At 36.9% G+C, this 27,564-nt stretch overlaps 4 protein-coding genes across 7 annotated transcripts; all 4 read right to left on the reverse strand.

The window, feature by feature from the left end:
* Positions 1–234: 234 nt before the first annotated feature.
* Positions 235–3,300, reverse strand: LOC126799305 (ubiquinone biosynthesis O-methyltransferase, mitochondrial). The gene is made up of 9 exons (XM_050526477.1): positions 3,050–3,300; positions 2,851–2,940; positions 2,583–2,661; positions 2,150–2,227; positions 2,000–2,048; positions 1,564–1,613; positions 1,328–1,477; positions 618–698; positions 235–495 (listed from the first exon to the last, which is right to left on the reverse strand). Exons 1-9 carry the CDS (start codon positions 3,298–3,300, stop codon positions 379–381), a joined length of 945 nt encoding a protein of 314 aa, XP_050382434.1. The 3' UTR covers positions 235–378.
* Positions 3,301–10,602: 7,302 nt separating this feature from the next.
* LOC126799813 (receptor like protein 29) lies at positions 10,603–12,190 on the reverse strand. Its single transcript, XM_050527072.1, has one exon. It carries the CDS (start codon positions 12,065–12,067, stop codon positions 10,646–10,648), a length of 1,422 nt encoding a protein of 473 aa, XP_050383029.1. The 5' UTR covers positions 12,068–12,190; the 3' UTR covers positions 10,603–10,645.
* Positions 12,191–13,814: 1,624 nt separating this feature from the next.
* LOC126797508 (protein MAIN-LIKE 2) lies at positions 13,815–17,996 on the reverse strand. Of its 3 annotated transcripts, none has more exons than XM_050524137.1 (7): positions 17,928–17,962; positions 16,812–16,878; positions 16,539–16,668; positions 15,792–16,436; positions 15,527–15,694; positions 15,033–15,422; positions 13,815–14,941 (listed from the first exon to the last, which is right to left on the reverse strand). In XM_050524137.1, exons 3-7 carry the CDS (start codon positions 16,647–16,649, stop codon positions 14,045–14,047), a joined length of 2,211 nt encoding a protein of 736 aa, XP_050380094.1. In that variant the 5' UTR covers positions 16,650–16,668; positions 16,812–16,878; positions 17,928–17,962; the 3' UTR covers positions 13,815–14,044. The 3 variants fall into 3 exon arrangements, with proteins under 3 accessions (XP_050380094.1, XP_050380095.1, XP_050380093.1); XM_050524138.1 differs by having other exon boundaries at positions 16,812–16,873; positions 17,928–17,959; XM_050524136.1 differs by lacking the exon at positions 16,812–16,878 and having other exon boundaries at positions 17,928–17,996.
* A 1,354-nt stretch (positions 17,997–19,350) lies between these two features.
* LOC126798356 (serine/threonine-protein phosphatase 5) lies at positions 19,351–25,381 on the reverse strand. Of its 2 annotated transcripts, XM_050525299.1 has the most exons (13): positions 25,110–25,381; positions 24,746–24,915; positions 24,601–24,672; positions 23,769–23,919; positions 22,317–22,514; positions 21,421–21,529; positions 21,220–21,337; positions 20,953–21,100; positions 20,469–20,717; positions 20,194–20,319; positions 20,004–20,104; positions 19,790–19,864; positions 19,351–19,677 (listed from the first exon to the last, which is right to left on the reverse strand). In XM_050525299.1, exons 1-13 carry the CDS (start codon positions 25,186–25,188, stop codon positions 19,618–19,620), a joined length of 1,656 nt encoding a protein of 551 aa, XP_050381256.1. In that variant the 5' UTR covers positions 25,189–25,381; the 3' UTR covers positions 19,351–19,617. The 2 variants fall into 2 exon arrangements, with proteins under 2 accessions (XP_050381256.1, XP_050381257.1); XM_050525300.1 differs by lacking the exon at positions 22,317–22,514 and having other exon boundaries at positions 25,110–25,380.
* Between the last annotated feature and the right edge of the window lie 2,183 nt (positions 25,382–27,564).

Here is a 27,564-nt window from a genome sequence, read left to right on the forward strand (position 1 = left end):
TATCTTGAATCTTGATGCTTTAAATTTCCGAGGAAATTTAAAGCATCCACATTGACCGGCAGTTTTTACTTTCTAGTGATTAAACCACCGAATTTTTTTTCTTGTGAGCAACTTTGATGACGAAAACATTATTGCTATATACATTTCAAGGCCCTCTGATTCATTTGAAGATGGAAATGGTCATCTGATTTGAAAGTAATGTAATGCGAGAGGTGATATCAGCTGAGCATTTTTCAGTATGATAAGATTTGTATACAATTTCTCTCTTCCTCATTAGGTTAAGGATCTCCAAAGATAATGACGGGCAGAGGGGGATGTTAACACAAAATTCTTGATATACAATTTTTCAGAGAGACAACATGGGCAGAACTGCTGTTTTTATGAAGCGACTGTTTCTGTTTTGGTACCGTAAGCGATAAAGTTTACACTAATGTCATCTGATAAATACCATCTTCCTGTCAAAGGGTTGTACGCAAATCCAGCCATCTCTTGGACCTGCACAAAACCAAAAAAACAGCATACAGAGTTACCACCAGTGCAGAAATAAAGCAGCTATATACATGTAGCAGAATGAGTAGAGCATGCTGAGTCCAGCAACAAAAGGGGGTTTGGCTTACCGAGATAGAAGCACGTTCCAGGATTAAGACTAGTTCTTCAGGAGTAAGAAAACTGGACCATTGATGTGTACCTTTCGGAAGCTGCAAAAGGATCAATTCAGATCAAGTCAAGGATGACATCTACAAGTGAAAAACCTACAACTGGAGGATAGATGGATAATAAACAGGAAGAGTACATCTTTCATATAGAACAAATCTATAGCCTCAGTGCATGTTTTACTTGCAGACCTAACCAGATTAAAAGTGGATAATGGTTAATCACTGATAACTTATTTTGAAGTCCTATTTCTCAAATGTTTAGAAGTCCCAATGATAGACATTACTTACGAATTTTGAATTAGCCAAAGGGTCAAAATTTAGATTTCAAGTTTACTTTCTAGATAGGACAAAACTGAATGGGCTTTCTTGATATCCTCATATAACAAACGTTCACTTGGAAACACAATACTTGCACAAATGAATCACAGATTATAGATATTCAGGAGTATATGCTAAATATGAAAATCACCAACTAATAAAACCACACAATACTTATTTAATGGGATAACTAAGCACACAAGTATTTATGATAGCAACGTAACGAGGATATAATATCTTAACATAAAGGAAGCAACAATAGAACATAACATGAAGCAAGACCATTGTATAAGAAAATAATACAGGTTGTATGGTGAATCAACTTCAGCAGAAGTAAAGGAACTGCTAGATACCCAGTGGAGGAGATACTCGGCAGCAATAATTGCGGTAACATATGCTCTCATAGAACGGTTAATAGTTGAAATCAAAGTAGCTCCATCAGAAACAGTTAAGGCGGACAGAGATTTGCAGAATTCAGCAGGATTTGCCACATGCTCAATTACCTAAAGTGATAATCAATTTACACACAAATCCAACATAAACTGTATAAAAATGACAAACATGACTTTATGTACATGCAAGAACATACCTCTAAAGCAAACACAGCATCAAAACTCCTCTGTTCCTCGACTAGTTTTTCTGTGCATGATTGAAAAACTTAAACCTTGAGTTTACACAAGAAAAGGTGCAGGGACTAAAGAATATGTACTAACTGAGTGGTTATAAATACAATTACTAAATGAGGTATAATTATATATTTGAATATTTTGCATTTGAACATTATAGAACTACAAATAGGAGACAATTCCAGTCATATCATAGGGAACTCAGGTATTACTCACTACTATACTGGATTTGACAATGTTATAGGTAACAAGCTATACATATCAAACTGAGGCAATAAGTATGACATTAATGGTGGATATCTATGCATCTATGCAAGAGATTTAATACAGTATATGAACACACTAGAGTTGATAACCAGACAGCTCGCTAAAAAGACTATGAACTAGATTAGGATGTACCAGCTGTTGTGCAATGATATTCAATGCTTGAGGTCACCGGATCCAAATCCTGTGTGAATGACTAATGTTTAGAAATATCCTAATGTATACAGAGAAGCCGCTTGAACACCAGAATTACTCAAACCTCAAATCTAAGAGTTATGGACTTACAGCATGAAGGCGAGCTATCTTGATGTTTTTCTCAACAGCATCAACTCCCGTTACAGAAGCTCCCATCCGTGCTAAAGGCTAAATAAGGGTAAAGATTAACATCACCCCTTGACCTTACACGCGTTTAAGCTAGAGTATCAGCTCAGTCACACAGTAATCATAAAGAAAATAACAGGCTGGTTCAGATGTAATGGATGAACAAAATCTAACTAGATTAATTGAAATCAAACAAAATGGTTCAAATGCCATAAAGAGAAGCAATGAATCGCGACATGAACAGTAAAGCTGCCACTCTCATGGAGAACAATGTGTCTGCCAGGGACAAGTTCAGCCCGGAAACACCATCTGATCCCCAATGCCGAAATGACTAATTCAAGTATTCAACACGGGGGCTGTGCTTTTAAGCGAAAAGCAAAGATGATATATAACATACCTCAGAGAGAATTCCACCACCACAGCCAACATCAATAAACTTGAGCCCCTCAAAGGGCCTAGCAGACATTGGATCCCTCCTGAAATCACAAACACAGCCGATTGTAAGAAAAGCTCCAAAAAGCATCCACCTTTCGTAATCAGTCCTCATAAAACTGCTTAAAATCACACTTTTCTTTATAACTAAACTAACCTAATTCTCAATCACTTAGCATTTTCAACATCCATTAAACTCAAAACTAGAGCGGAAAAAGAACTGAACTTTTGACCTAAAATGACGACACAGCGTGGAGCGAATGAAGGCGAGCCTCGTCGGATTCAACGCGTGTAAAGGCTTGAATGGTCCTTCAGAATCCCACCTTTTTCATACAAAGAATTATATTCGGCAAGTAAATTTGTTTAGTTCTTGATCAAAGAATCAGAGCTGAAATGCAGGAATTGAGATTTTGTAAGGAGATTTTATCTCACCAGGTTCCGGCAATGGCGGCAAACTTAGCGAGCTCGGTTTGGTTCAGAGATGACGGCGAGGGAGCGTGAGGGTTTTGAGGCGGTGGAATCGACGGAGGCTCGATGGATGGAGGAGGCAGAGGAGGAGGCGCGTCGGAGAAGAGACGAGTGGCATTGTGGAAGTAGGGGAATCGAGGGCGGTGGAGGAGCGAGGAAGCGGTGGGAGTGCGCGGTGGTCGGAGTTGCTTCAGGAGCTTCCATGTCGTGGACATTGTGTGATGTTTTTTTTTGTGACAGCAAACTGAGCAAAGTGAGCGAAGAGGGGGAGGTTTTAGTAACGGATTCGGGTTTGGGCTTTCACAGAGGGGTAGAAGGAGAGAAAGGCAAACATTCGGCCCAAAATGTCAATGATTTTTGTTTAATTGAACTGAGAGAGAATTGGAACTCGAAGAACCTTCTTACTACGATTTTCAATTTTGGTGTTGGTGGTGAAGTTAATCTCACTACGTTTATGATTCAGGTGAGGCTATGTACTCCATGTTATTTTCACTCCTATTTCCAAATCAGATCAAATCCTACTTTAATTCCACTACAAAAATTGGATTAAGCACGAAGTACACCAAGCACGCACGTATGCATTAATGCATAATAACTAAGATACTCCAGTGTTCAAGAGCCCATTCTATTATATGCAACAAGAGTGTATGCAATTGTGCATTCACCCGCACATTCATTTAGTTAAGATCGATCGAAAAGCAAGACGTTGAAGTCAAAGGCGGAACTAGGGGCAACCGGCGGGGCCACTGTCCCCACTCAGATTCTTACTTTTTTATATAGTACAAAGGAAATCTTTTATATTATTAAATCAGATTGTTCACACAAAAAAATTCAAAACTTTATACTATTTTCATCTTTTTTATTGTTATGTTGGACATTTCTGTTTTAGTGTTTACTAGTTTAGTTTTTAAATTCATAATTTTTTTAATAGATAAATTTGTTTTTTATTTAAATTTACAATTGTGAGATTGAAAAAGTTTATAAATGAATATCATACAAGATATCATCTCTTCTTATATAGAATGAAAGATCAAAACAGAGGCGTGCATAGATTAATTTGAATGACCTTCATTCTAATAACAAATATCGACATACCTAATTTAAGAATAATATAGTTTTAAAAAAAATTACACAAATAAAAATCGTTTTTTCCATCATTCATATAACTTCCTAGTTCCACCACTAATTAAAGTCCTTAGCTGCTAACGAAATTTCCATTACTGAATTTGCCAAAATGACGAAGTATTCTAGCACCACCGCCAAATGACGTGCGCATGCAAGCTAGATAGGTTGGCAACCAACACCTGCATTTGGCTCTTTTATGATCACTACATCGATCAGGTGTGGAGATCGAAGACAAAAGATCAATAGAAAATGAATGCGGGATATCAAATTAAGGAAAGGCTTCGAACCACAGCTTGTACTACGAACTCATACAATCATGCTCCAACTTGCTGATGCATGATATGGTCATTAATAGCTTTGAGGTAGATTGAAAATGTTTGATAAACTTCAAAGAGCTAGAGTTACTACTTGGAGGCCGCAACACTCATCTCTAAACTATTTATACAAGAGAAAGACCGGCTGAGTAGTGGACATCTGTCTCACAACTAGAGAGCACTAGAAGCTTTAGAAAGATCAGAAAAAGTCTTGGAGAGAAAGTAAAAGAAAGTTACATTTATATTTATATTCCTAATAGTCATCAGCATAAAACACAAGCAAGAGATCGATAAAGATCAAGCTTAGTGTTAAGACATTACATACCAGTTAATTATAACTTATACATACAATTAATCAAAAGAATAATCTCTCTTTTTGGTGCTTGGGGTCATTTACAATACATTGAGGTATAACATATTTTCAATTACAAATTTTTAAACTAAAATTACAATTTTATTGAACTAAATTTATAATATTGAGAAAAAATTACAACATGTATTTTTTATATTTACAAATAACTAAACAAATTTACCACATTAACAACTATTTATTTATAATCTTATAAAATGTTATATGTAAAATAATTACAACTCAGAACTATATTTACCCAAAATATCACTTTGTTTGCCAAAATGACAACAAATTTGTTATTAAATTAGTAAACAGGGTATCACAATGAGGTAATAAAATTCTTTTGGTGCTTAGCTTACCATCATATAACAGTCATATATGTTAGGGAATTAGGATCCCTCCCAACATGGCTCACAGAATATACTAATAGAAAATTAAACAAACCATAAGACAAACAACAAAAGAACACCGAGATTAACGAAGTTATGCATAAACATATGCCTACATCCTCCAAGAGACATTATGTTATTCACTATGAGAAATATAACAATACAAGCTACATTTAAGCTAAATCTCATAACCAAAAACCCATAACTTATGTACACCCACACTCATAGAATTTCCCAAGAACACGCCATCACTCAAGAGTTATCCTCACCCTATTCATCTCTGCTCCCTTACACAAGAGATACACACTCCCTTATCGATGACCGCATCCACCTTACCGTGATCGCCACGCCTTGATGACCACATCCACGAACAAAGTCATGACAGCCACACCTTGGTTTACTACTTATGTCTCCTATATATAGGCACACCAATTATAATCCAATTGGTTATAGGAAAAAAAAATCCTGAAAAAGAATAAACTTTGACATAAACTATCTCCAATTAGGAAGAGTAACCAAGTTTAACTATGACTTACTTTCCTAATCAAATTCTCATCACATCCTAACAATATCCACATTGATGAGAATTCCATGCAAGACACCTCGTACCATCTTTAGCCATTGGCATTTTTTGGCACCAGCAACACATAGCCCGAATCAATTGTAGTCCTCCCTTATTCGTAATGGCCAATCCTATGTGTAACTGCACTGAGTCAATATCACCAGCTCACTCTGAAGAGGAACCTCAAAAAGACCTCTTCTCTAGCAGGAATTTCCTTCTCACCATCATCTGAACACCAGAAAACTTTTCAACGACATCTTTTTTGTACCCACAAATAAGACTCATCTTTGTGCACCTTGTTTCTCATTCACCATCGAGGTCAAATATAACATATGATACCTTTTAATATATTCTCCTTGTATGAGGACCATTCCACCATGTGTGATTATAATGGCTCAACCTGCTATAAAGCACTTATAGTTCTTTGGAAACCAATTGGCTCCTGAATATCCAAATTCTCTAATAACTTTAGGACATCATCACACCACCCAAAGCACGTCAATCTCAATTTTGATATTCAGCCGAGAACATGTAACACCTATGAAGATTGTGAGAGCATCTCCATATGAAAATCATTTTCCGCTACCATAGTACCAACAAAGCTTTCCACTTTACATGACCCTAGTCACAACACTTGTAGCACTGATGCGCTTGGATTTAGACCTGCTATAATCATGAAACCCCATGAAGTCTTTCTTTGCATTACCCGTTGTCTTATCTGGTTTCATATCTTTTCCCTTCAACATTTTGTTAAGCTCCATTGAACTATGATGTCCTCCACACTCTGTACCCAAAGAGTGAAACTCCCTTTTCTATCAAATTATTCCACCTCAAACTACAAGTCCATATTTGAGGCCTTGATGAACTCCACGATCAACATGCAATTCTTCGACAAACGAATACCACAAACGACGAACAAGCACAATCGTTGACATCACGAATCACATTGACGAGATATACCTCTCACCTCATCATTCCCTTGAGTCAAAAAGATCCCTTGCAATCTCACCTTGATTAGGATTTGTCTTGAGTCTGCTTCACCCAAGCTGACTCCACCTAATGCACCTTTGAGTTGCCACCTTGACCGTTTGCTTGACTCCACCATGAATGATGACGTTCCCCAGCCGAACCATCGACTTTGATACCAATTGTTAGGGAATTAGGATATCTCCCAACATGGCTCACAAAATATACCGATAGAAAAGTAAACAAACCATAAGACAATCAACAAGAGAACACTAATATTAATGTGGTTCGGCATAAACCTATATCTACATCCTTCGAGAGATACCGTGTTCTTCACTATGAGAAATATAACAGTACAATCTACATTTGAGCTAAATCTCATAACTTATGTACACCCACACTCATAGAATTTTCCAAGAAGAGTTATCCTCATCCTAGTCATCTATGCTCCCTTACACAAGAGATATACACTCATTTGTCGATAACTATATACACCTTACCGTGAAGGTCACACCCTGATGACCACATCCATGAACTAAGTCATGACAGCCACACCTTGGTTTACTACCTATGTCTTATATATATAGGCACACCAATTACAATCTAATTTGTCATATAAAAATAAAAACTTTTTCATACTAGAAAAGTACAAATTATTGAAAAGAATAAACTTAGACATAAAATCATGTCCAATTAGGAAGAGTAACCAAATTCAACTAAGACTTACTTTCCTAATCAAATTCTCATCACATCCTAACAATATATATAGGTCAAGATGTCGAGCTAGAATTCGTGACGGGAGTTCGAAGTTCAACGGTCTCATGAATGAAATGCATTTTGTACGTGAGAAGAAAATTACTCCTACACTTGAATTATAGCTAATGGACTTGAATTATATTCCTCTACAGTGTAAATAGTTGAATACTGACTGCAATAATCACACCGGCCACCTCTCTGTGTTGTCCCCTCCAGGCTCCAGGACATATATATTTATACATTATAGAGAGGTCGTGAGCTGTTATATATATTCCAATGAAAATGCATGAGAGATCAACATGAAAATGGCCCCTGAGATGATGCGTTCATAAAGGCGCACGCCCCTCGCACTTGCATGATTGCACACGATCGAAACTGTTGAATCTTGGTTGGAAGTATCTCCCTTCTCAAAGTAGGAGAAAGAGAAAAGGGAACTGAGAAATACTATTTCAGATTCAAAGAGAAAATATAACAAAACCGTCTAAAACCTTGTACTGCGCGCGAACAGTCCCGAACACACTACTGCTTATCCACGTGAGGGCTCTGCAAAACTTTGGTGTATCTTTGGCTCCACAGAGAAAGTGACACACAGTTATATCTATCAGCATCAACATACCCTGGGGTTTTCTGTTTACCCCACCACGCACATCTATCTGCATAAACCAAAACCCAGTATTCGCAGAAGGGTTTCCCTCTTCCTTCTTCATACATATTTGCCAGAACTTGGCTTGGAAGAGACATAGTGATGAGGCTTCCAGCAGTGATTTATTCATGGATGTAAACATGAAAAGTCGATGGTGGTTGTGACTACTGACTGTGTTAGAAGAACACATTTATGGCATTTCGGAAGGGGAAGGTTCAAGCTGTGCGTGTGAAGTTTTTGGATTCTACTTGTTTGAACTGTTTCCCAAAATTGGAACAAGGTTTTTGATTCTTCTCCCCATTAATGGTTTGGTCACGTTCATGGGCCTTTTACTTAATGTTTTCATGTGAATTTTACAAAATTTCACTTCATCACAATTACGTGCGTGTGCATGGGAAATATATATAGCTACTAGATATTCATCAGGTATGTTAAATATTTCAGAATCAGAATATAGATACAGTTTACTGTTGGTATAGATTTAGTTAACATGTTTTATATCAAATTAATTATGAATCGAACCGCGTGGTATAACCTAATTGTTGATTCTGGATAAATTAACAGAACAAGACAATAAGACAATGGTGAAACTAACCATAGAAATGAATGGGGCTTGGGTGAATTGAGCAGTGATATTAGACCAATTAGATGTGAGGACCCTACGTGGGACTCTCAAGTTTGAAAGTTTAAATTTTTGCGAAGACATTAGCGTTCACGAACACGATGGAGTTATGGAGTATATGATCATATATAGGGTTGGCTAATTCAGATTCAAAATGGAATGGGGTAAGTGGGTCATTTTGAAAGGGACAATAAATAAGAAAGCAGTAATTGTGTACGTAAAAATACTGTTATGTAAACAGTGAAGTGTTCGCGATTTGTAAAAGGAGGCATGGAATCCAGCTCTATTGCAATGTTCATGCGTCCTTTGATGATCAGTCCTCTCTGGTGGTCTTGTTTCATCAAGCATTGTCCTCACATACCCCACCATTGTAGTTTCTTTTTCACTTTGTTTGATTCTTGTTTTTAAGCTTACAGAGTTTTTTTTTTTTGTAAAGGAAAGCTTAAAGAGTTTAAGAGAGTGAATGTGATATTCTCTCTGTTCGAAATATCGGCGATATCGCCGATATATCCCTGATATATCGCCGATATATCACTGATATTTCGAATCCGATACGATATGAGCATATCGGTCAACACAAAAATGATGGTCAACGGTCAAATATCGGTCAAACTTTGATTTTTTTATTATTTTTTCAATTTTTGTTTAATTTTTTAATATTTATTTCCTCTTTTTTTTGAAAAACTTATATGTTTTTTTTCATTTTTTCATATATATTTTTAATTTATATAAATTTTAAATATATATGATGAATTTCAAGACTAAATAATCATTCTTAAATACCTATTTTTATTATTAGATGTCGTTCGTGTACTTTAATTGTCATTAAATCAAGTATTTATTTTCTTTAGTTTACTTAGTACCGTTTTTTAGTTTATTTGGTACATATTGAAGTATAATTTTATAAATTTTATTGAAAATAAGCAAATCCGATAAAACCGATATATCCCCGATAAAACCGATATATCCCCCGATATATCGTTTTACCTCTCGACCGATACAATGCCGAAAACGATATTTAGACCATTGGATATTCTACCTAAGCACGTTCTACAAGCTCACTTACCATTTATGTTGCTAATCTCATCTATCAATCGCTTGGGAATATTGCATTTGTAAATATGATTTGGGTAAACTTGACGTTTCAGATTGATTTTTCTACCTTCCAAATTAAAGAAAAAAAAAACATCTCTCTGGTCCCAGTTCCCAGCAATCATATGGCCTATCTCTATCAATCTTCAACCCTCAATCAATTTAGTCTTGTGACATAGAACATAGCAATCTAAAGACAGCAACACATGTTCCCCAGAAATAAGTGTCAGGTGATGCTTCCTCTTGCATACCAATAGAAACCTTTTAATTAGTGTCAAAATCAGGAGCACCAAATTTCCATGGAAATATTTGCACAATATACAACAAGGTCTTTCAACATTTGAAGCAAAAAGTTTAAACCAGATGATCAAATTGTAACTCTTTCAGATCCATGTAACGCAAATGTTACCTTCTTGATATTTAACCACATTATACTCAGCTTTATGGCTAGAGCACATGGCTTGGTTGTGAAGAAATGATGCTCACACAGGTTATAATCCAAATGTGATTTGTAGCAAATAGGCCTCTGCTAAATATGGAAACTTGTATAGCAGAAAGAAGTCTTACATTTCTTCTAAACATGGCATCTGCTCATACCATACTCAAGAGTCCCAGAAAGCATAAACTTCTTAGTTCTATTAGACATTCTACATATTAAAAACTTCTACAGATACCAAGTAACATAATCATTGAGAAACTAGGGTGGAGTACAAATATATATACTGTGAGATTAAGAATATTATACTACAAGCAAAATCTGATACAGTCCCAAAACACATAAAGCAGGTGCAAAGAGAAAGAATGGCTTAGAGAGCCCAGATGAAGCTTGAGAGTTCTTCAATGGCAGGATAGCAGAACCATTGCTACTGATTCCACATACATTAACTCCAATCTTCAAACTGTGTGCTACAGAGGGACTCAAACAGAGACCTGGGTTTCCACTAAGATCCAAGTTCCTTCCCAGCCTGCTCAAGAAACTTGAATTGAAAGGCACAACACCAACCAACATGTTCCTACTAAGATTCAAGTGGTATAGGTGTGAGAGACTGCCAAAACTAAAGGGAATCTCACCACTTAGACGGTTGTTCTGCAATGACAAAGTGCTCAAGTTCTTGAGCTGTGAAAAGCTTTCTGGTATAGTGCCTGAGTACCCAGAATCAGCAAGCCTCAGTTCCTGAAGTTTCACCAACTTACCAAGCTCCAATGGCAGAGTTATGTTCATTGGATTACCATCTAAAATTAGATACTGCAAGCTCTGCAGTTTCTCCAAACCTTTCGGGAATAGTCCATGCAACTTGTTGTTGCTCAAAGCCAGGAAATTCAATAAACTGAGCTTTTCAATTCCATCAGGAATGCCTCCAGTGAGAAAGTTTGAGCTGAAGTCTACTTTCTGAAGCAACATCAGCTCCCCTATTGTGTTTGGTATTGAACCAGTGAGCATATTGTAGCTAAAATCAAGGCCTTGAAGGTTTCTGAGACTGCCTAGTTGGACTGGAATAGTGCTTGTCAGCATATTGTAGCTCAAATCAAGATGTACTAAGCTGCTCAAGCTGAAAATCTCCAGTGGGATTTTTCCGGTCAGGCGATTTTGAGACAATGTAAGGATTTCAAGGGACTTGAGTGATGAAATCTGAGGTGGGATTGGACCGACTAGTGACGGATTTGATCGGAGACTGAGCTGTTGAAGTGAAGAAGCATTGGAGGCCCTTGAAACAGAGAAACTGGTCTTAGTGTGAGTGAAGCAGTTGAAGAAGAACACAGATTGAAGATGTGGAAGGGCAGAGATTTCTGAAGGAAATGTAGCTGTTCTCTTGCAACTTGGATTTGGATGATTGCCAAAGTCAAGCCTTGAGACATGAAGGTGGTTATCTGTTCCTAGTTTGCACTCTATTCCTGGCCATGTTGAGCCTGGTTTACATGGTTGGGGAAAGGAGACTCTCCAATTTTGATCAGAGGACATGGACTCCATGATTTTGAAGAGAGTTTCTGCTTCAGATGGAACCATGTTGATGATGTTGGTGGAATGATGTGCATTTGAGCTTGTGACGGAAGGAATAGAAGAAGAGAGTGGGAGGATCAGAAGAAGCAGAACTAGAGGGAAGGGGTTTGAGAAGGAACAGTGCATTGTGTCAAGGTATGGAGGCTTGGTCTGTTGCAGCATTTTTTTTCTGCACTGGTATCAGCTTAAGTCTGGGAGATGATTAAGTGCCTCTGTGTTTGAGTGAGGGAGAGAATGAGAAAGCGCTGTGAAAGAAGTGATTGAGGTGATAGGTGGAGTGGTGATAATCAGAAGAGGACGGGGGGTCATGACATTTGAGTGAGAAGTTTGATACTTTGAAAACTAAGGTAGGGTCAAGACTCCAGACTCAATAGTTGAAGAATTAATAAGGCAGAAAGTTGAGTGTTGGGAAAAATAAGGTGCATGTTTCCCTTTTCAGAGCATATTTTTCTTTGCTTTAGATTTGGATTTGGATTTGGAGTTTGGAGGGATCATTACTGTTCAAAATGTCCCTACTGCAAGCCAAACCATTGCAGATTACCACACCAAGCAACTAAGCACACAGTACTTACTACTTAGGTGGTGTTATCAAACGGATTCAAAATGCTTATTAACTTGATGTAACTTGAGAGTAGAATGTGAATATATGATGACCAACATCATTCCTGGAACTTAGTTTAGTACAAAAAGTACCATTACTAAACTAATCCCAACCATACTCATTGAATCTTTTACTATAGCTAAGATCAGCAACTAGTCACCTACCCATCTTGGAAAAGACATTAGTTAAATTATAGATTACAGAATCATTATTTGTGTTTCAGTACTTTCTACATGTTCTCACATTATTGATAAATTTTAACTCGCCACATAAACATCATCGAAAGGCATCACAGAAATTATTGTTGATGGACATTTCTTTATTCCTCATCTGCTGGACAAAATCAAATGTAAATTCAAATGTATCTGCTCAATCCATCCTCTTTTTTCTAAAGCATACCTTCTCAAATTCACCCTTTTGTTCGTTCGTGTTGGCTGTCAATCGGGGTTTAATGACACTCAAAATGGAGTGTCTATTACATTATTGGCATTATATATGTAATTCACAATAGTTACATTGGAATTGTATCCCTCGTATAAAAGTATTGTGATCCTTTGTCTGTACCTAGCCTCAAATTCAGGTACTAAATGTTGAGTTTAGTAAACAAAAGCCTTAAATTGTACCCATGACCATCACAGAAAATCATGACGTTTTTATCTCAAACATAACAGTTCAGTTCAGACCTAACTTGAATTGAAATGGTTATCACTTAACAGAACGAATGGTATCTGGATTTTGACAATAAAAGTCAATAGCACACATCCAAAGTCCTACATGTTTCATCACTTTATGTATGAAGTACTATGCTTCCGCAGATAAATTCCATTCATCCAACTGAATCCAAATTGCCAAAGTTTATCCTCATACAAGTAGTAGTAAGGACGACACGGGCTTTAAAGATTAATGTTGTCTAGGGTCGAATATCTCACCTAGCTTATTTGAGTTTCACGTCTCCTATAGTTTGTGAAGCTCGACAACAAGAGCCATTTATAAGCAGTCTCTGCAAACTGGGTTTGGGAAACTTCTAGGTACAAAATAAGATTTAGAGAAGTTGAAAGACTAGTTGTTTTGCTCAATGAACAAAACTTACACGGGGGTAGACAAATGCAGAAAGATGCATAACTAATGACATGCAACTCTCTGTATATTGTATTCTAGATAAACCGTATTGAAAGGTCACTCGCGCACAATATTGAACTTTCATAGGCAGAAAACAGACTAAAGTTCAGGACATTAAGTGAAATATCTAACAAGTAGATCATATTAATAAAATCTCAAACGTTACAGAGTATTATAGTACTCTGAACATCATGAATAAAGGCATCTTATTGCCAACTAGCCAAAAATCAAGCCATATATACAATGATGCGTATGATGAGTATGTGATTGCTAGTCATGCAATCAAATAATAAGAACATACTATGCAAGGCCAACATAATCGGAATAGGATTGTACATACAACTAAACAATGTTAGTCAACATCTTCTAAATCATGTAGAACGATTAGCTCAGCAAAACTTCATGATCGCACCAGTACTTCATAATACAACACTACTCTGGTTTGCAATATCCTGAGATCCCTCAGGAGAACATTCTGGAATCTCCGTTTCCAACTTAGTTGTTCGTCCCTCACTTCCAGTGTTAGGTTCAGGAAGCTCGGGATCATCAATCTTTACAGATGTTGCAGAGAGACAAGAGTCAGTAACCTCCTGTGTTGCATCAATAACATGTGAAACATCAACCTCCTCATCTGCATTGCAAATCTGTGAGTTCGTAACCCCCTCCGGTGCATCAGAGAGCTGTGAATCAATGACGTTCCTTGCATTGCAAATGTGAGAATCAACCTTTGTTGAATCAGATATTTGAATGTCCTTGACCTCATTCATGGCATTACAAATTTGTGAGTCATTTATCGTTTCAGTTGCTTCAAATAAGTGGGTTTCATCAACCTTCACAACTGCATGGTTTAGCTCAGAGTTACATTCCTCACCAGTCACCTGGACCAGCTCTGACTGATCGAAACCAATGTCAACATCCCCGTTGATCATATGTAAAGCATTGACCTCATTTTGAACAGTATAGAGGGGCAAATGATCCTCCTCTCTATGTGCATGATATGATTGTAACCTATCAACCACAACAGTGGCACCAGAAAACGGAGATCGATCATCTTCACTAGCAGTGTGATAATGAAGTGGATGATCCTTCCGCAAACGCTTTCCTGCACCTCTTCTTCTTACCCTCTCCTTCCCTCTTATCCTTTTGCCAAGTTCATTCTGTGAGGTGGGTGACGCTGTAGCTGGACAACCAATCTGGTCCCTCAAACATTCATGGGCAATATCCCTGATCCTCAATATTAAGTCAGCTTGTTCAGGATCCAAACCCCTTGTTGAGAATGTATCTGCTATGTGTGCGATATCTCTCAAACCAGCATTCTGCCAAGTTCAGATGTAACCATATAAGAATCCTGATTGCTTTATATTAGCACTTAACAACAACTACAAGAATTATAATGATTAGTCTTACCGTTCTTTGAAACTCAGATGAGAGGGATATAGGCCTCCCGACAAATTTACGTGTGATTTTCAGGTACCACTGCATGTACTCACTTTCATCTGCATCATCATCCCTTTCCACAATATGAAATCGACGCTCTGACCATTCATTCAGCTCTGACTCCAGTTTTGTTGACAAATCAACTCCACCATCAACTCCGCGACTTTTTCTCTCCCATCGCTCTACATCCTCTGGGATAGGCTGGGGGTCACCAAATTGCCTTTGACAACGATCTGGGAGATGCCTTTCTGCCTTGTCAAAACAAATTAGCATTGTTTTCGACTTTGCTATTCTCAGATCATTCAATATTTTTTTTGGGATAACACGACTGTCCAGATGTTTATAAGGAAGCCACTCCACCTATAGGTCAATACCGTAATTATTATGCTTCTACACTTGACAGTAAGGGAGTGTAAATTATATAAGCTATCAATGCAGATATGGAAAAGGAAAAAAAAACTTACATCACATTCTTTCAGGGAATCAAGAACTTTACGGTAAAAAACAACATCTCGGTTTGTTGTAGGCCCACTTTGTTTTCCTTTCCAGCTAAGCACAAGAGGAAAACGAGAATGATTTAAATCTTGACTAAGCTTTGGTCGTCCAATCTTCAGGTAAAAGTAACTCCAGCACTGTAAAATATAACAAATACATACGATCAAAAACATACAGAAGACAATAAAAATCTAGCAAATGAGAAATAAACAAAGTCTAGGGCATGCAATTAACCTGAAGAAGTGTCAGACAACCACTAATTGTACTTTGGGATCTCTGAGATGCATTGCCAAGTGCTCTGTACAAGAATGCCAAGGCTCCTGCTCCCCAGGCATATTTCCCACATTGGTCAAAATCTTCAAACAATGGAAGGTACATGACAGGGACTTTATTCCCAGTGGTAGTGGAAAATATTGTGCTTCCAACAAGATATAAAAGGTAGGCACGTGTATGGTACTTAATCACTTCAAGTGGTGCATCTTCAGGACAAAGCGAATAGGTATCTTTCAACCAGCTTAGCTTAACCATTCCACCACTAACATAATTAGACTCTGGTGTTTTTCCTAGAAATCTTTCACAAACTGAGTTACAGGTGGTATACGTTACACCCATTACAGGGTCTCCGTCAATTGATAGTCCAAGCAAAAATGCAACATCCTTCAGGGTTACTGTCATTTCTCCTACATTCAGGTGAAAAGTGTTTGTTTCCTTCCTCCATCTTTCAACTAGTGCAGAAATGAGTGGGTTGTCTAGACTAATAGCAGGAATCAACCTTAAGTAGCCAAATCCTGCTTTCTCTACCAACTCCAATTGTGTTTCCGTCAGAGTCCATTGATCGAGCTTTGAAGTGTGTTCGTGACATCTAAGTGCACCACGCTCCTGTAGGTTTTATACGCATCCAGATTGGTAAATCATTTCAGTAAATACAAAAGGAACATAGAAATAAATAAATATAGAGCCACATTTAAAGGTCACCCACACCTGTCCATCCCAAACAGCTGAGGAGACATGCTTCTCCTGATCATATAGCACCGAACCATCAATTGGCCCAGGATTTGTCCCATAAGGGTCTGCTATTGACAATTCCTCCATTACCTACGCGGACATAAAACTATCCACAATGTACAGTAAATATTACCATCTCCATAAAATAACTAGCAGGCAAAATATATTTTTATAATCACATGTAATCTACTTTCTGGAACAAGAAATTTAGAAGGAAATAAGTAAGGTTAACATTTGGCTCTAACTTACATCAAATCAACAATGTATGAGCTTTAGCTCCAGTCAGCTTGACTTGCAAATTCCAATATGCCCTATACTAGAATTTGAAGATAATTAGAGACGGAAAAGTCTGCAACTTCAGCATGTTCTGACTCCAGCAATTCTAATGCTATTGCTTGTATAATTTTCATATTATACTTAATCCCAATACTTTTGTTAACATGACACAAGTATATATCAATCTACAAGGTTCGCTTTTTTATATGTACACTGGACACCATTATTGGGAAAAAGTTCTACATCGGCGACATGAAAGAACAAAGATATCATTTGAGACATTAGCTTCCCTAGTTCTCATGTATCCTCCTTTTTCTGTCGCGTGTTATAAGGGAACCAGGAGACCTACAAAAACATCACATTTCTTCAAAGGCAATGATACAAACAAATAGCCAAAACCTTCCCATTACATACAAACGTCTTAAAGTTCGTAAAGCAACACAGAGAAGTTCCAAGAGACAAAAACAGAGATAATACTATATTTCCAATGCTAAAAACAAACAATGCTAGTCGAACATACATTCTTTATCTGCTCAAGATAACTAAAATCACAATACTATGAAAATCAGTAATCGAAACTGAATTACTAAGTCGTCCACAGCAAGTAAAGAGAAAACTGAAGACCTCCAAAGCTGTTCACTTTTGTCTTCCAAAATCCAAACACAATCCAATTGAACATAAACAAACCCACTAAGCCATGCTTCATTCATTAACATTTCATCCAAGAAAGCAAAGCAGTCGTAATATCACATATGTAACTCTGCAATAACCAACTAAATAGAACAAGATACAATTGCCGAAGCTTAACCCCCCTAAATTTAGGAGCTTAGGGAAACCAAAACCCTAATCAGAAATCCGAATTCAATAATTTTGAGTGGGCAATCATCGTTATTGGTTTTTTAATCAGAAACTCAAAGAGTGAGGCTTAAAACAATGGCGGTGGTGACAAGTGAGAGCTTGGTGCGTTTTGGGGGTCAACTACCGAACGGAGAGGAGAGGAGAGAGAGAAAGGGGGGGGATGAGGATGAGAGGAGAGAGAAAGGGTTTAGAGAGAGAAAAAGAGAGAGAAGGGCGGGGTTATAAACAAACCTGAAATGTGAATTCGACCAAAACGACGCCGGAGAGAGATGAGGAAGTCCCAACCAAATTCAATCCTCGAAACGACGATGGAAGCATCAACTCTGATTTCTCACTATTAAGGCTCGCTTTTGGGCGGGTCTTTATTACTCCTGACCCGGCAGCCCCATTTCCAAAATTTCGTCTGGCCCAATTGAAGTCCAATATTCTTTTTTTTTCTTTTCTTTTTTCAATAACTAAAAATAAAATGAGACACTAAAACGTAAAACCACGAGAGACATCCCTTATAACGTGTACAGTCTCGTTCACACAGTCAGTAGCTGACCATGAAATTCATACTCAACCACCATTAGATGTAAATTCAAGGGTTGAAAACAAAATAACTCAATTTTAAAAAGATTCTCCTCACCCTTGGATTTACATCTAATAGTGGTTGAGCATGAATTTCATAATCAGTTACTGACCGTGTGAACAAGATTGATAACGTGTATCATTCAACAATGACATGTTTGAAACCGGTATAGAATTCTACTTCTCATTTTCCTTCTTTATAACAATGATTTTGGCGCTCTGCTTTATCATATATCTTACCACTTCATTTTATTGATTTCTACTACTGAGGCTTTGGCTCTTAGAGCAGGCTTGCATGCTGCTTCGTTGAATGGTTTTTCTGACGTTGAAATGGAAGGTGATTCGAAGCTTTTGATTGACACTGTAACTAGTCAAGTTCAAAGTCCTTGGAGAATTAAAACTATTGTTCACGATATTCTCAAGTTAGCCAATTTTCTCAATATAGTTTTTTTCAAGCATGTGAAGAGGAAGTAAACTTCTTAGCTGCTAGTCATGCTCTGTTGTTTGATCATTGATGAGTTAGGTTTTGATTGTATTAGTGGTTTGATTATGTAATTTTTCTTTAAACTGTCGAAAATCACCAAGTAAAAATGATCAAGTAAAATTACCTTACAAAGTGTCAAAACCACACTTTCTGTTTTGCTACAGCAGGGTAAAAAAAAACTGAACCCTTGTGTTTGACAACCAATATTTCATCAGAACTTACTAGTAGGCAAACCTCAAGAACTCACTAATAGAAGAGTCGATTCTACACAGTTATTAACAGCCGGTATCCATGTTCTCAAATCTCGCCAACTCCGTATCAAATTCTCATAGCGGCTGTTACATGTAGCAAGCTCACCGTTGGTAAGGATCAGTTCTACGGCATTATCACATCAAATGGTTAAGTTTTCTTCTTTGTTAACAACCCCTTATCATCAGGATGCCCCGTTATGCTTTATCCAAACCTACTTGCATTGCAGGTATACATACTGCTACAATTACATAGCATTTTGAAAATTAAAACCGCAAGTCATATTCGATGAATCTATACGAAAACTTTTGGATATCCAATAAACCCAGGGAAAGACCACCAAAACATAAATATAGGAAAGAGCCCTGCAATTTAGCCAGCAGCCATTCATGTGCTTATGAATTTCATTAAAACTTAGCTTGGAGCAAGCACAAGAACAATAGAATATCAAAGAAATTGACTGAAATATTCCTCCTAGTAGTGAGAAGTACACAAAAAACAGGTATGTCAAACATGAACCATCTCTTCTCTAGTAACCTACATTGCAGATTTCTATTCAGCTCATAGGGAGGAAAAAAAAAACGGATAAGCTTTATCCCTTTGATTCACCTATGTAGACTACTGAAAGAGACGGAGGAAGTTATTCGCATACGCCATTGGCTTCACATCAGGATGCGGCTGCAATTCCACACAAAACAGTAAATTTCATGGGTGCAAAACAAGGAAACTTCTGGGGAACACAACTAGAAAGAGAGAATGAAAAAAAATGAGCAATTTAATAGACACTAACCACAGCTGAAAAAGTAACAATATTTGGCTTCAAATCTGGTGCTTCGAAACGGATGAAGGCGCCTTTGTTACCCATCTGCAAATTATAAACCATTGTATATTATTGATTCTAGCCAGAAGTTTTTCAAACTTTCATTCTGCAGAAAAAGAGCCTTCAACAGATAATTTAAACCGGCTTCAATCAGTGATGAGCCAAGCAGCCATCATTCAATTACCTGATCACAGTAATTTGGAGCAGAAAAAACAGTGATGAGTTTACCATCATGCTCAATCTCATATCCCTCATCCTTCACTTCATGAGAGCGCACTACTAAATCTGTAAATTCATTCAACCATGTTTAACCTCTCACACTCTTTGGTAAAGTAGCCAAGTTTAACTGTAATAATATATCATCGTAGACAAACCTAATTTGTTGTCCTGTAAAAATCTTTTTGTGACATCACCACCAAAAGAAAGACCTACGCCTCGCTTACTAGGGCCTCTTCCTGGAGCAGGTTGTGGGTCACTCCACAGCAGTTCACACATCAATCCTGATGAAATCCAGAGGAAAAAGAATGAAAACAGATCAATTACAGAAGTTTTTTTAGTCAGAATTTTGGATTTGATTGACCAGGTCGAGACTTGAGACTAATAACAGACAATATCCAGATGCATGAGCAAGAGGAAAATATTAAATTACCTTCCTCAGGAGGTTCACAAAACCGATTAATTGCTCTAATGTCACTTAGTTTCACCCCATCAACACTAAAGAGACCCCCATGAACTACAAACACCTTGCCGTTTATAACATGAGCCAACGGTAAACAACAGAACACTTCAGCAAATAGTTCCACAAATTTTTCGCTTAACTTGGACTGGACCTCGCCCTCAAAACCATATATCCTGTTCATGCTCTTGCTTTCATGGTTCCCTCGTGCAAGATATATTGCTGAAAATAAAACAAAGAGGTCAACATTATAGTTGAAAGCAAAGTGTAATACATAACTGAAGTCCAAAAATGTAGCCATAATAGACTAAAGTTTTTGGGGAAAATTATTAATGAAAATGATAGTGATATTGAACAAGCAAGTTTGTGCCACAGCTATAACGTGACCGAATGGTATGAGACCAAAACGATGTAGCAATTAGAATGGACAACCAAATAACTGAACAACAGGATCCACCTGATGGAGACATGCACTTGAACGCAAACAATGTTAAGATGACCTCCAGCGAAAATGATCCTCTGTCCACAAAGTCACCATTAAATAGATAAGGATTCTCCTCCGAAGGAAGCCCATTGAGCTCAAAAATATTTAGGAGATCATAGAACTGCAGTCATTACAAGCAAAAAAAAAAAAGGTTATGCATACAGGAATGCGGCCACAAGAAACAAGAATTTAAAAAGATGAGAAATTTTTAGGAACATCAGAACCATATAATGTAATTACCTGACCATGAACGTCACCACAAACAGTAAAATGGTTGCCATTTGGAACACTTATATCCACAAGAGACGGCAGCTTTTGCAACAAATCTTTTGTTTGTAACACAATTTGGAATGCATACCTACAATACTTGCAACATGTTAGTAAGCAATAAAAAAAATGTAGTCAGAAGACTGTTTGTGCATCCCATAATCCCACACATACCTTTGGTGTAAAGTCTTCTGATTCTTAAAATCCTCCATCATTTTCTTCACAAAATCCAAAGTAACAACATCTCCGTCTATCCTTGCTCCAGAATATTGTGGCTCCACTTCTGAAATTTTAAAAACACACCCATTCATCAACTACTCAGTGCTAAAACAGGTACTGTAAATGAGCTCCAAAATATATAAAAGAGATGACAATCAATTAAATGAAATTTTTTTGAAGATGAGTGTTCCAATGCACAAGGTTCCTTAACCTATAGAAAAACAGAGATCAATGTATCTACACAGGAGTTTTGAGTTGTGTTACAACTCGCAAATTTTTTCATCCACAAAAGGCATCAGCACTCAATTGCATCATATTCACAAAAGCCACAAGGAAAATAAATCTACTCATTAATATTTCATGTTCACTTTATTTTATGATATTTAGCCACTTTAATTTCTTTAAGACGAATATTTGGATATCACTTGTTTAATAATCTTCTCTTGGAATAATAAACTAATTCAGTGTTTGTATTAATTTCAAGTGACAACCTATAAATTCAGACAACATAGAACAAGGAATAAGCTAACTTAACCTAAGTCTGACCTATAAAAGAGATACTCCATATATGAACAAGAAGATAGAAGGACTTAATCTACCCCCTTGGGTCAGTAAAGTAGATCACATCCCAGCTACTTTTCAACTCCCCAAGCAGATTAGACTGAATTCTATTCTAGACAATGTATACATTAGCAGTTGACAAATATATCAATTTCTAATATGTTATCTAGTTCCAAAGAAAAGAGATTTCCTGCTGAACATCTTTTATTTCTTTAATAACTAATTTTCTAACACTGAAAGCAATGAGTGTCTTGTTACTATTCTCTAATACTAGGATTATGAACTCAAACCTAGGTCATTTACTCGACTCTTGGTATAAACACCACCATGGATTCCACGCCACCATCGGGCCCCAAGGACCACCACCACTATTATGGCCACAACTGGAGCCCCTGCTGTTCCAATAATAACCATTGCTACCCCAACTGCTAATGCCAGAACTGCTACGGTAACTTCAGTGGACACTGATGATGATGTGGGACCCGTTCCTATAATGATACAATATATAAGAATACTAAAATAATCTTTTAATAGACACTATAATAGTGAACATTAAGAGAATTTTACGAATGGATTGAAATTGACCTAATGTTGATCAAGCTTTTTTTAAGAATTAGGTTTACTGACTATACCGAATCAGTTGACAGATGTTTCAGAGACTGGTTCAAGACTAATGAACAAACTAGCCCAGAAACATAGCACTACACTTGACAACAGATAGAGGATGGACCGATATATATGTGGAAGACAGTAGGGGCCCTCCATATCAGACTCAGACCCAGTTCATACTCGTTTATCCACAGGTTCCCCTACTAACTGCTGATTCAACATAAGTGGTGACAAGGTAACCAAGGATTATGGTTTGACCCTATAGCCTTTATAAAAAGAATGAGCCTAGACTGTATAACAGTAGCAGGACTTCCAGAATTTAGACATGATCTATTGTCAAATACAAAATGTAAGTAGGGAATGAAGGGACTGCGGTGCGATATCATCTCTTAATATCACCATTTCAATCCTAATCCATCAGTCCCATGACTTAGCCACAATATTCAGCACCTACATGCAATTAATGCTAATAAACCTTGTAAAGCCATTCATACTTCATGACACTATTACTCATAACTTATGGCAGCTGCTACAGAAACTCTATGTCTACATGTATCAGCTAATCAGCTTCTATGTAGATATAATTTACAGCCTTTGTTTGCTGACATAGCAAAATTACACTGATGTGAAAAAATATCCACAGGAGTGGGGTTATAAGAATCTGAATTCCTTTTTCAGCACTACTCTGGTGGAGGAAATATTGATATAGAGGGAGTGGTAACACCAAACATTGAAAGAAACCGGTGTAAAACAACTTGTATCATGCAATTTCCAAGAAAGTGAAACATACCCAAGTTGATGAGAGCCAACATTTAAGTTCAAGAAATTTCCAACCATAAGTAAGCAAACAGGTGCGACAGAATGCATGCATTTTGCTGGATTTTAAATGAATGACATTCTTACAATATATTGTTATTAGCTTCAGACACATTTGTCAGCAACTCCAAGAGATTTTGCGATTAAAGATATTTTTCTAAACATAGTATAGTACTATGAGCTCCTGCAAAAGTTTGATGGCAGAAGAGGCAAAAAGAAAGAAAAAAAGAAGAAGAATCTACATATCATAAGCAGATAAAGTTGAAAAGCTCATGAAAAACAAGAAGTGAATCAAGTGGAAAGGAAGAAAATAGTACCTATAGAACGATAATTAATAGAATCAGCTACAGGACGCCTTTGGGACTCTGGAACAGAAATTGCCTCGGCAAATTTAAGCTTCATTACTGCCTTTTCGCATTCCTTCAGTTTCTTGGTAGCATCCGGATCATTTGGACAGAGTCTTTTAACCTATTTTACATTAAGTAAGATAAATTATACAATGGCAAATTTTAGAGAAATTTTGCCACAATAAAAGCTGAATTTCTTGCATAAGCTTAAACATTATGTCTGGTAAATGTTGTACAGATCATCATTATATTGTTACAGCCAAACTAAGACTGTCTTATCTCACGTAACCATATATTTAATCAGTTTTGGAAACTTGATTTGATTTTAACCACAAGGTTAGAATTTATCTGTCATGTTCAGGTCATGAACCATAACTATCAAAAGTTCAGTAATGAGCAGTAAATGGTATACAATATACATGAGTAACAAATAAGTGCGGATATTGAGAGCTAAAACTATCCAAGACATTTACAGAAGTGCAATTTGATACAGACTAAATTAACCCAACTTCTTAACGATGTGCATGAATGGAAATTTCTCATTTGTTTAGTTTATCTACTATCAGATGCATCGTGCTACAAAGTAACTCACTACGCAGAAACTGAAATTCACAGGGTGAAAAACTTTGAAACCTTCCAAGTAATTACACCAACATCAAACAGACATACTATAAGAGATGTTGATATTGAAAGTTAAATAAATAAATAAAAGTTAGGCTATCAACTTTTTAAGAATAATACCAACTTCTTCATCGTATTTATTTACTATAAGATTATAGTTATCAAATTTTAGAAGAAGTACCTGCTGGAAATCCTTTAGTGCTTCTTTGAATTTCCCCATAGCGAGAGAAGCTGCACCGCGCCTGTAGTACCCCTGCAACAATAGACAGCAATCAGTATATAATCATCCATGTAGTGACACATAACATTTAGAGCACAAAGCATGCCTTTGAATATCTGGGATCAACTTCAATAGCCTTTGAAGCATCTTGTATGGCACTTCCATATTCCTCCAGTTTAAGGTGAGCAAACGAACGATTGGCCCAGTAAACGGCATTCTGGCTGTTTTGCTCAATCGCTTGGGAATACAGATCAATAGCTTGAGAATACTTATGGGCTGAAATAATGGTAAAAGTATGAGAAGCACAATATCCAAAAGTAATCTCTAACATTAAAAATGGTCTGCTTGCAAAGTTTCTCATTTCTTAACATTTGGGCACAGTACAGTAATATCATTAACAATATTTGGTATGGAAGAATTCAACGAACTAAAGGAGAAAAGGAGGTAACGGATGGTCGAAAGAGGATCACCTTTAAATGCTTCATTTGCAAGAAGCTTCAGTTCTTCAGCTCGCGAAACATCAGATTTATAAGTTTCCATGTTTGGCATAAATTCAGCGACCCGGGTCGCTATCTTCAGCTGGCGGATCAAACCAGAGGCGGGTCTCTGAATATATGGGGAAATAGATTCTTAGAGGAAGAGTTTGTGAATTGCAATGAGAAACAAGAGGTGGAGGTCGGTCTTCAAAATTGGGATAAAAGTTGAACTGGTTTTTCAAGGAATGAACTGGGTCTTGCGGCCGGGTGGGAGTTTAGGACTTTAGGATACTTGAATCTGAATGTAATCTCAGATGATATTTAGTTGTGTTTTTTTGTTTATTTACCCATATATCCTCCATAAGTTATATTAGTCTCCTAGTATATAATAAGGGATAGTTTCGTAAAATCAACCTCTTCAGAATTTATGACCATTGATTTTGTTGTTTGATAAGGATTATATTTGTATCTAAAGTCGGTAAGGATTCTACTCTATAATTAAGTTGCATTAAATCAACAATGGTGTTTGGAAAGAAAAAAGCTTCACGTCAAGAATCAGTTATTGAAGAAAATTATGAAAATAATGTCAGTGAGTAGTGGAGATGATAATCCTAAAAAGAAACTCTGTAAAGATAGTCTAAAAATAACAATAACGGCTAGTTTGAATATGATGATAATTATGAATAAAGACTATATTCTATAAAAAAAATCTTTAAAAACATGACCACTATCAAATATTAAGTTCATATGAAAAATCACAATGAAGTCATTACTATATAGTAGTTTTTATATTTAAAAAATATTATAAATAAGACATTTAAATAGTAAATCAATCATTTCCTATATATTAAATAACTATATAAAAAGAAAATAAAAAAAAATCAATGAAACTTATGGAAATAAAAAGTCAAATTTGGCCAACTCAAATCCTAAAGCTCATTTGCCAAATTAGAGAAATGTGTATTGGCATACCATAAGTGCATGACACAGGCCATATATGACTTTTAGCTTACGGGGGCATATGCCCTAATAATTTATAGTGTCACTAAGTTACCCTCCCCTTAATAAAGAGTGTCACTAGTTAGTTGCTCATGTGAGTCCGTGAGTCATATTGCATTACTATGTACATCTAGAATATGTACATTATTTAGATGTATTTTTCTTTAAATTGGAGGATAATTAGTGATAATGTTCACTCAATCTTAATTATATAAGAGGGTTTGACACACAAGATAAAAAGTTAAGAGATTATCTATAGTTAAACTCTTCTCAACTTAAGTCTTACGTAATTTGTAAATCAGAAACCCTAAAGCGCCGTTCCCTCCCTTGGCCATTCAAAATTCTAGCTAGTATAGGTTTGGCTATCTTTGATTGTCATCCCTCTCCATATTGCTTCTCCATGGCAAACATAGATGCAATCACCCAAAACTTCACACATTCATTGGCAATTGCAAGCCAAAATGTGTTCGACATCTCAAATATTCAGGACCAAGACGATGAACCTCGGGGTTTTGGTCAATCTTTTCTCCTAGCACGTCCTTTGGTGAAGATGAAATTCTCTGCCATAGATATACGTTCTCACTTTAGACTAATCTATAAATTTGAAGGTTTATTTCAAGTGCAAGCCCGAAAATTTAGACGAATCGCGAATCGTGTGATCACAGGAGGGCATTGGTATTATGGCAGAGCACCGGTGGTATTTGCATAATATGATGGCATTGCCGACATCCAATATGTGTCGATGGAGCATCTATGTTTATGGGTCTCTCTCATCAACTTCCCTCCAAATTTTGAGAAACCAAATTGAATCAAATGGGTCTCAATGGTGACCGGATAGTTTCTTGGATGGGATGATAGAGAATGGCGTGCTTCATACAAAAATCAAGGTTAGAGTTTCCCATCACCTTGCCCGGCCTTTTATTCTTGAAAAGCTCATCAAATTCTTTGATCAAGTTAAAAATGAGGTGTCATTGTATTATGACAATCTAAATGGCCGCTACAAAAAATGCAATCTCATATGGCATGAGGAAGGCCAATGTTATTCATCTCCTTTCAATGCTCATGTGCAATCTCCGTTGAAGAAAGGAGCACCAAAACTCACCACCTTGCCTACCATTCCAAAAGTTTGGTTCTAAATAAGAGTTTGTTTAATTTTTCTGGTACTAATGAGCATGTTAGCCTTCTAGCTTGTGACTCATGTTTGACCTAAATGCTAGTTGCCCAAGTGGCCAATCTGCTCATGCGCTAAACAAGGTTCGAAAACTTGTTATATTAAGCATGAAGCTGTTATATGAGAATCAGATGATAGCTTGGCTCTTGTCCCAATTAATTATCAGCACAGTCCTTCACATGTGCCATGTTTTGGGGACGAAAATGACATCAACCCAAGAGGAAGAAAGATACTAACCCATCCCAAAAAAAAGCTTGCACACTCGATTGCTAACATCCT

Source organism: Argentina anserina, chromosome 6 (assembly GCF_933775445.1).
Source record: "Argentina anserina chromosome 6, drPotAnse1.1, whole genome shotgun sequence".
NCBI lineage: Eukaryota > Viridiplantae > Streptophyta > Magnoliopsida > Rosales > Rosaceae > Argentina > Argentina anserina.

What these genes read in the sequence shown, in the direction of transcription:
- LOC126797508 (XM_050524136.1), bottom strand. Translation starts at nt 16,649, where the DNA reads ATGGAGGAATTGTCAATAGCAGACCCTTATGGGACAAATCCTGGGCCA. An exon ending in CAGCTGTTTGGGATGGACAG is followed by an intron (nt 16,437 to 16,538) that starts GTGTGGGTGACC and finishes TAAAACCTACAG; the next exon opens with GAGCGTGGTGCACTTAGATG. An exon ending in GTTGTCTGACACTTCTTCAG is followed by an intron (nt 15,695 to 15,791) that starts GTTAATTGCATG and finishes TATATTTTACAG; the next exon opens with TGCTGGAGTTACTTTTACCT.
- LOC126798356 (XM_050525299.1), bottom strand. Translation starts at nt 25,188, where the DNA reads ATGCCAAACATGGAAACTTATAAATCTGATGTTTCGCGAGCTGAAGAA. An exon ending in TGCAAATGAAGCATTTAAAG is followed by an intron (nt 24,916 to 25,109) that starts GTGATCCTCTTT and finishes CCATTATTTCAG; the next exon opens with CCCATAAGTATTCTCAAGCT. An exon ending in GTGGTGACGTTCATGGTCAG is followed by an intron (nt 21,101 to 21,219) that starts GTAATTACATTA and finishes TAATGACTGCAG; the next exon opens with TTCTATGATCTCCTAAATAT.
- LOC126799813 (XM_050527072.1), bottom strand. Translation starts at nt 12,067, where the DNA reads ATGCTGCAACAGACCAAGCCTCCATACCTTGACACAATGCACTGTTCC.
- LOC126799305 (XM_050526477.1), bottom strand. Translation starts at nt 3,300, where the DNA reads ATGTCCACGACATGGAAGCTCCTGAAGCAACTCCGACCACCGCGCACT. An exon ending in GTGGTGGAATTCTCTCTGAG is followed by an intron (nt 2,228 to 2,582) that starts GTATGTTATATA and finishes ACCCTTATTTAG; the next exon opens with CCTTTAGCACGGATGGGAGC. An exon ending in AGATAGCTCGCCTTCATGCT is followed by an intron (nt 2,049 to 2,149) that starts GTAAGTCCATAA and finishes TCATTCACACAG; the next exon opens with GATTTGGATCCGGTGACCTC.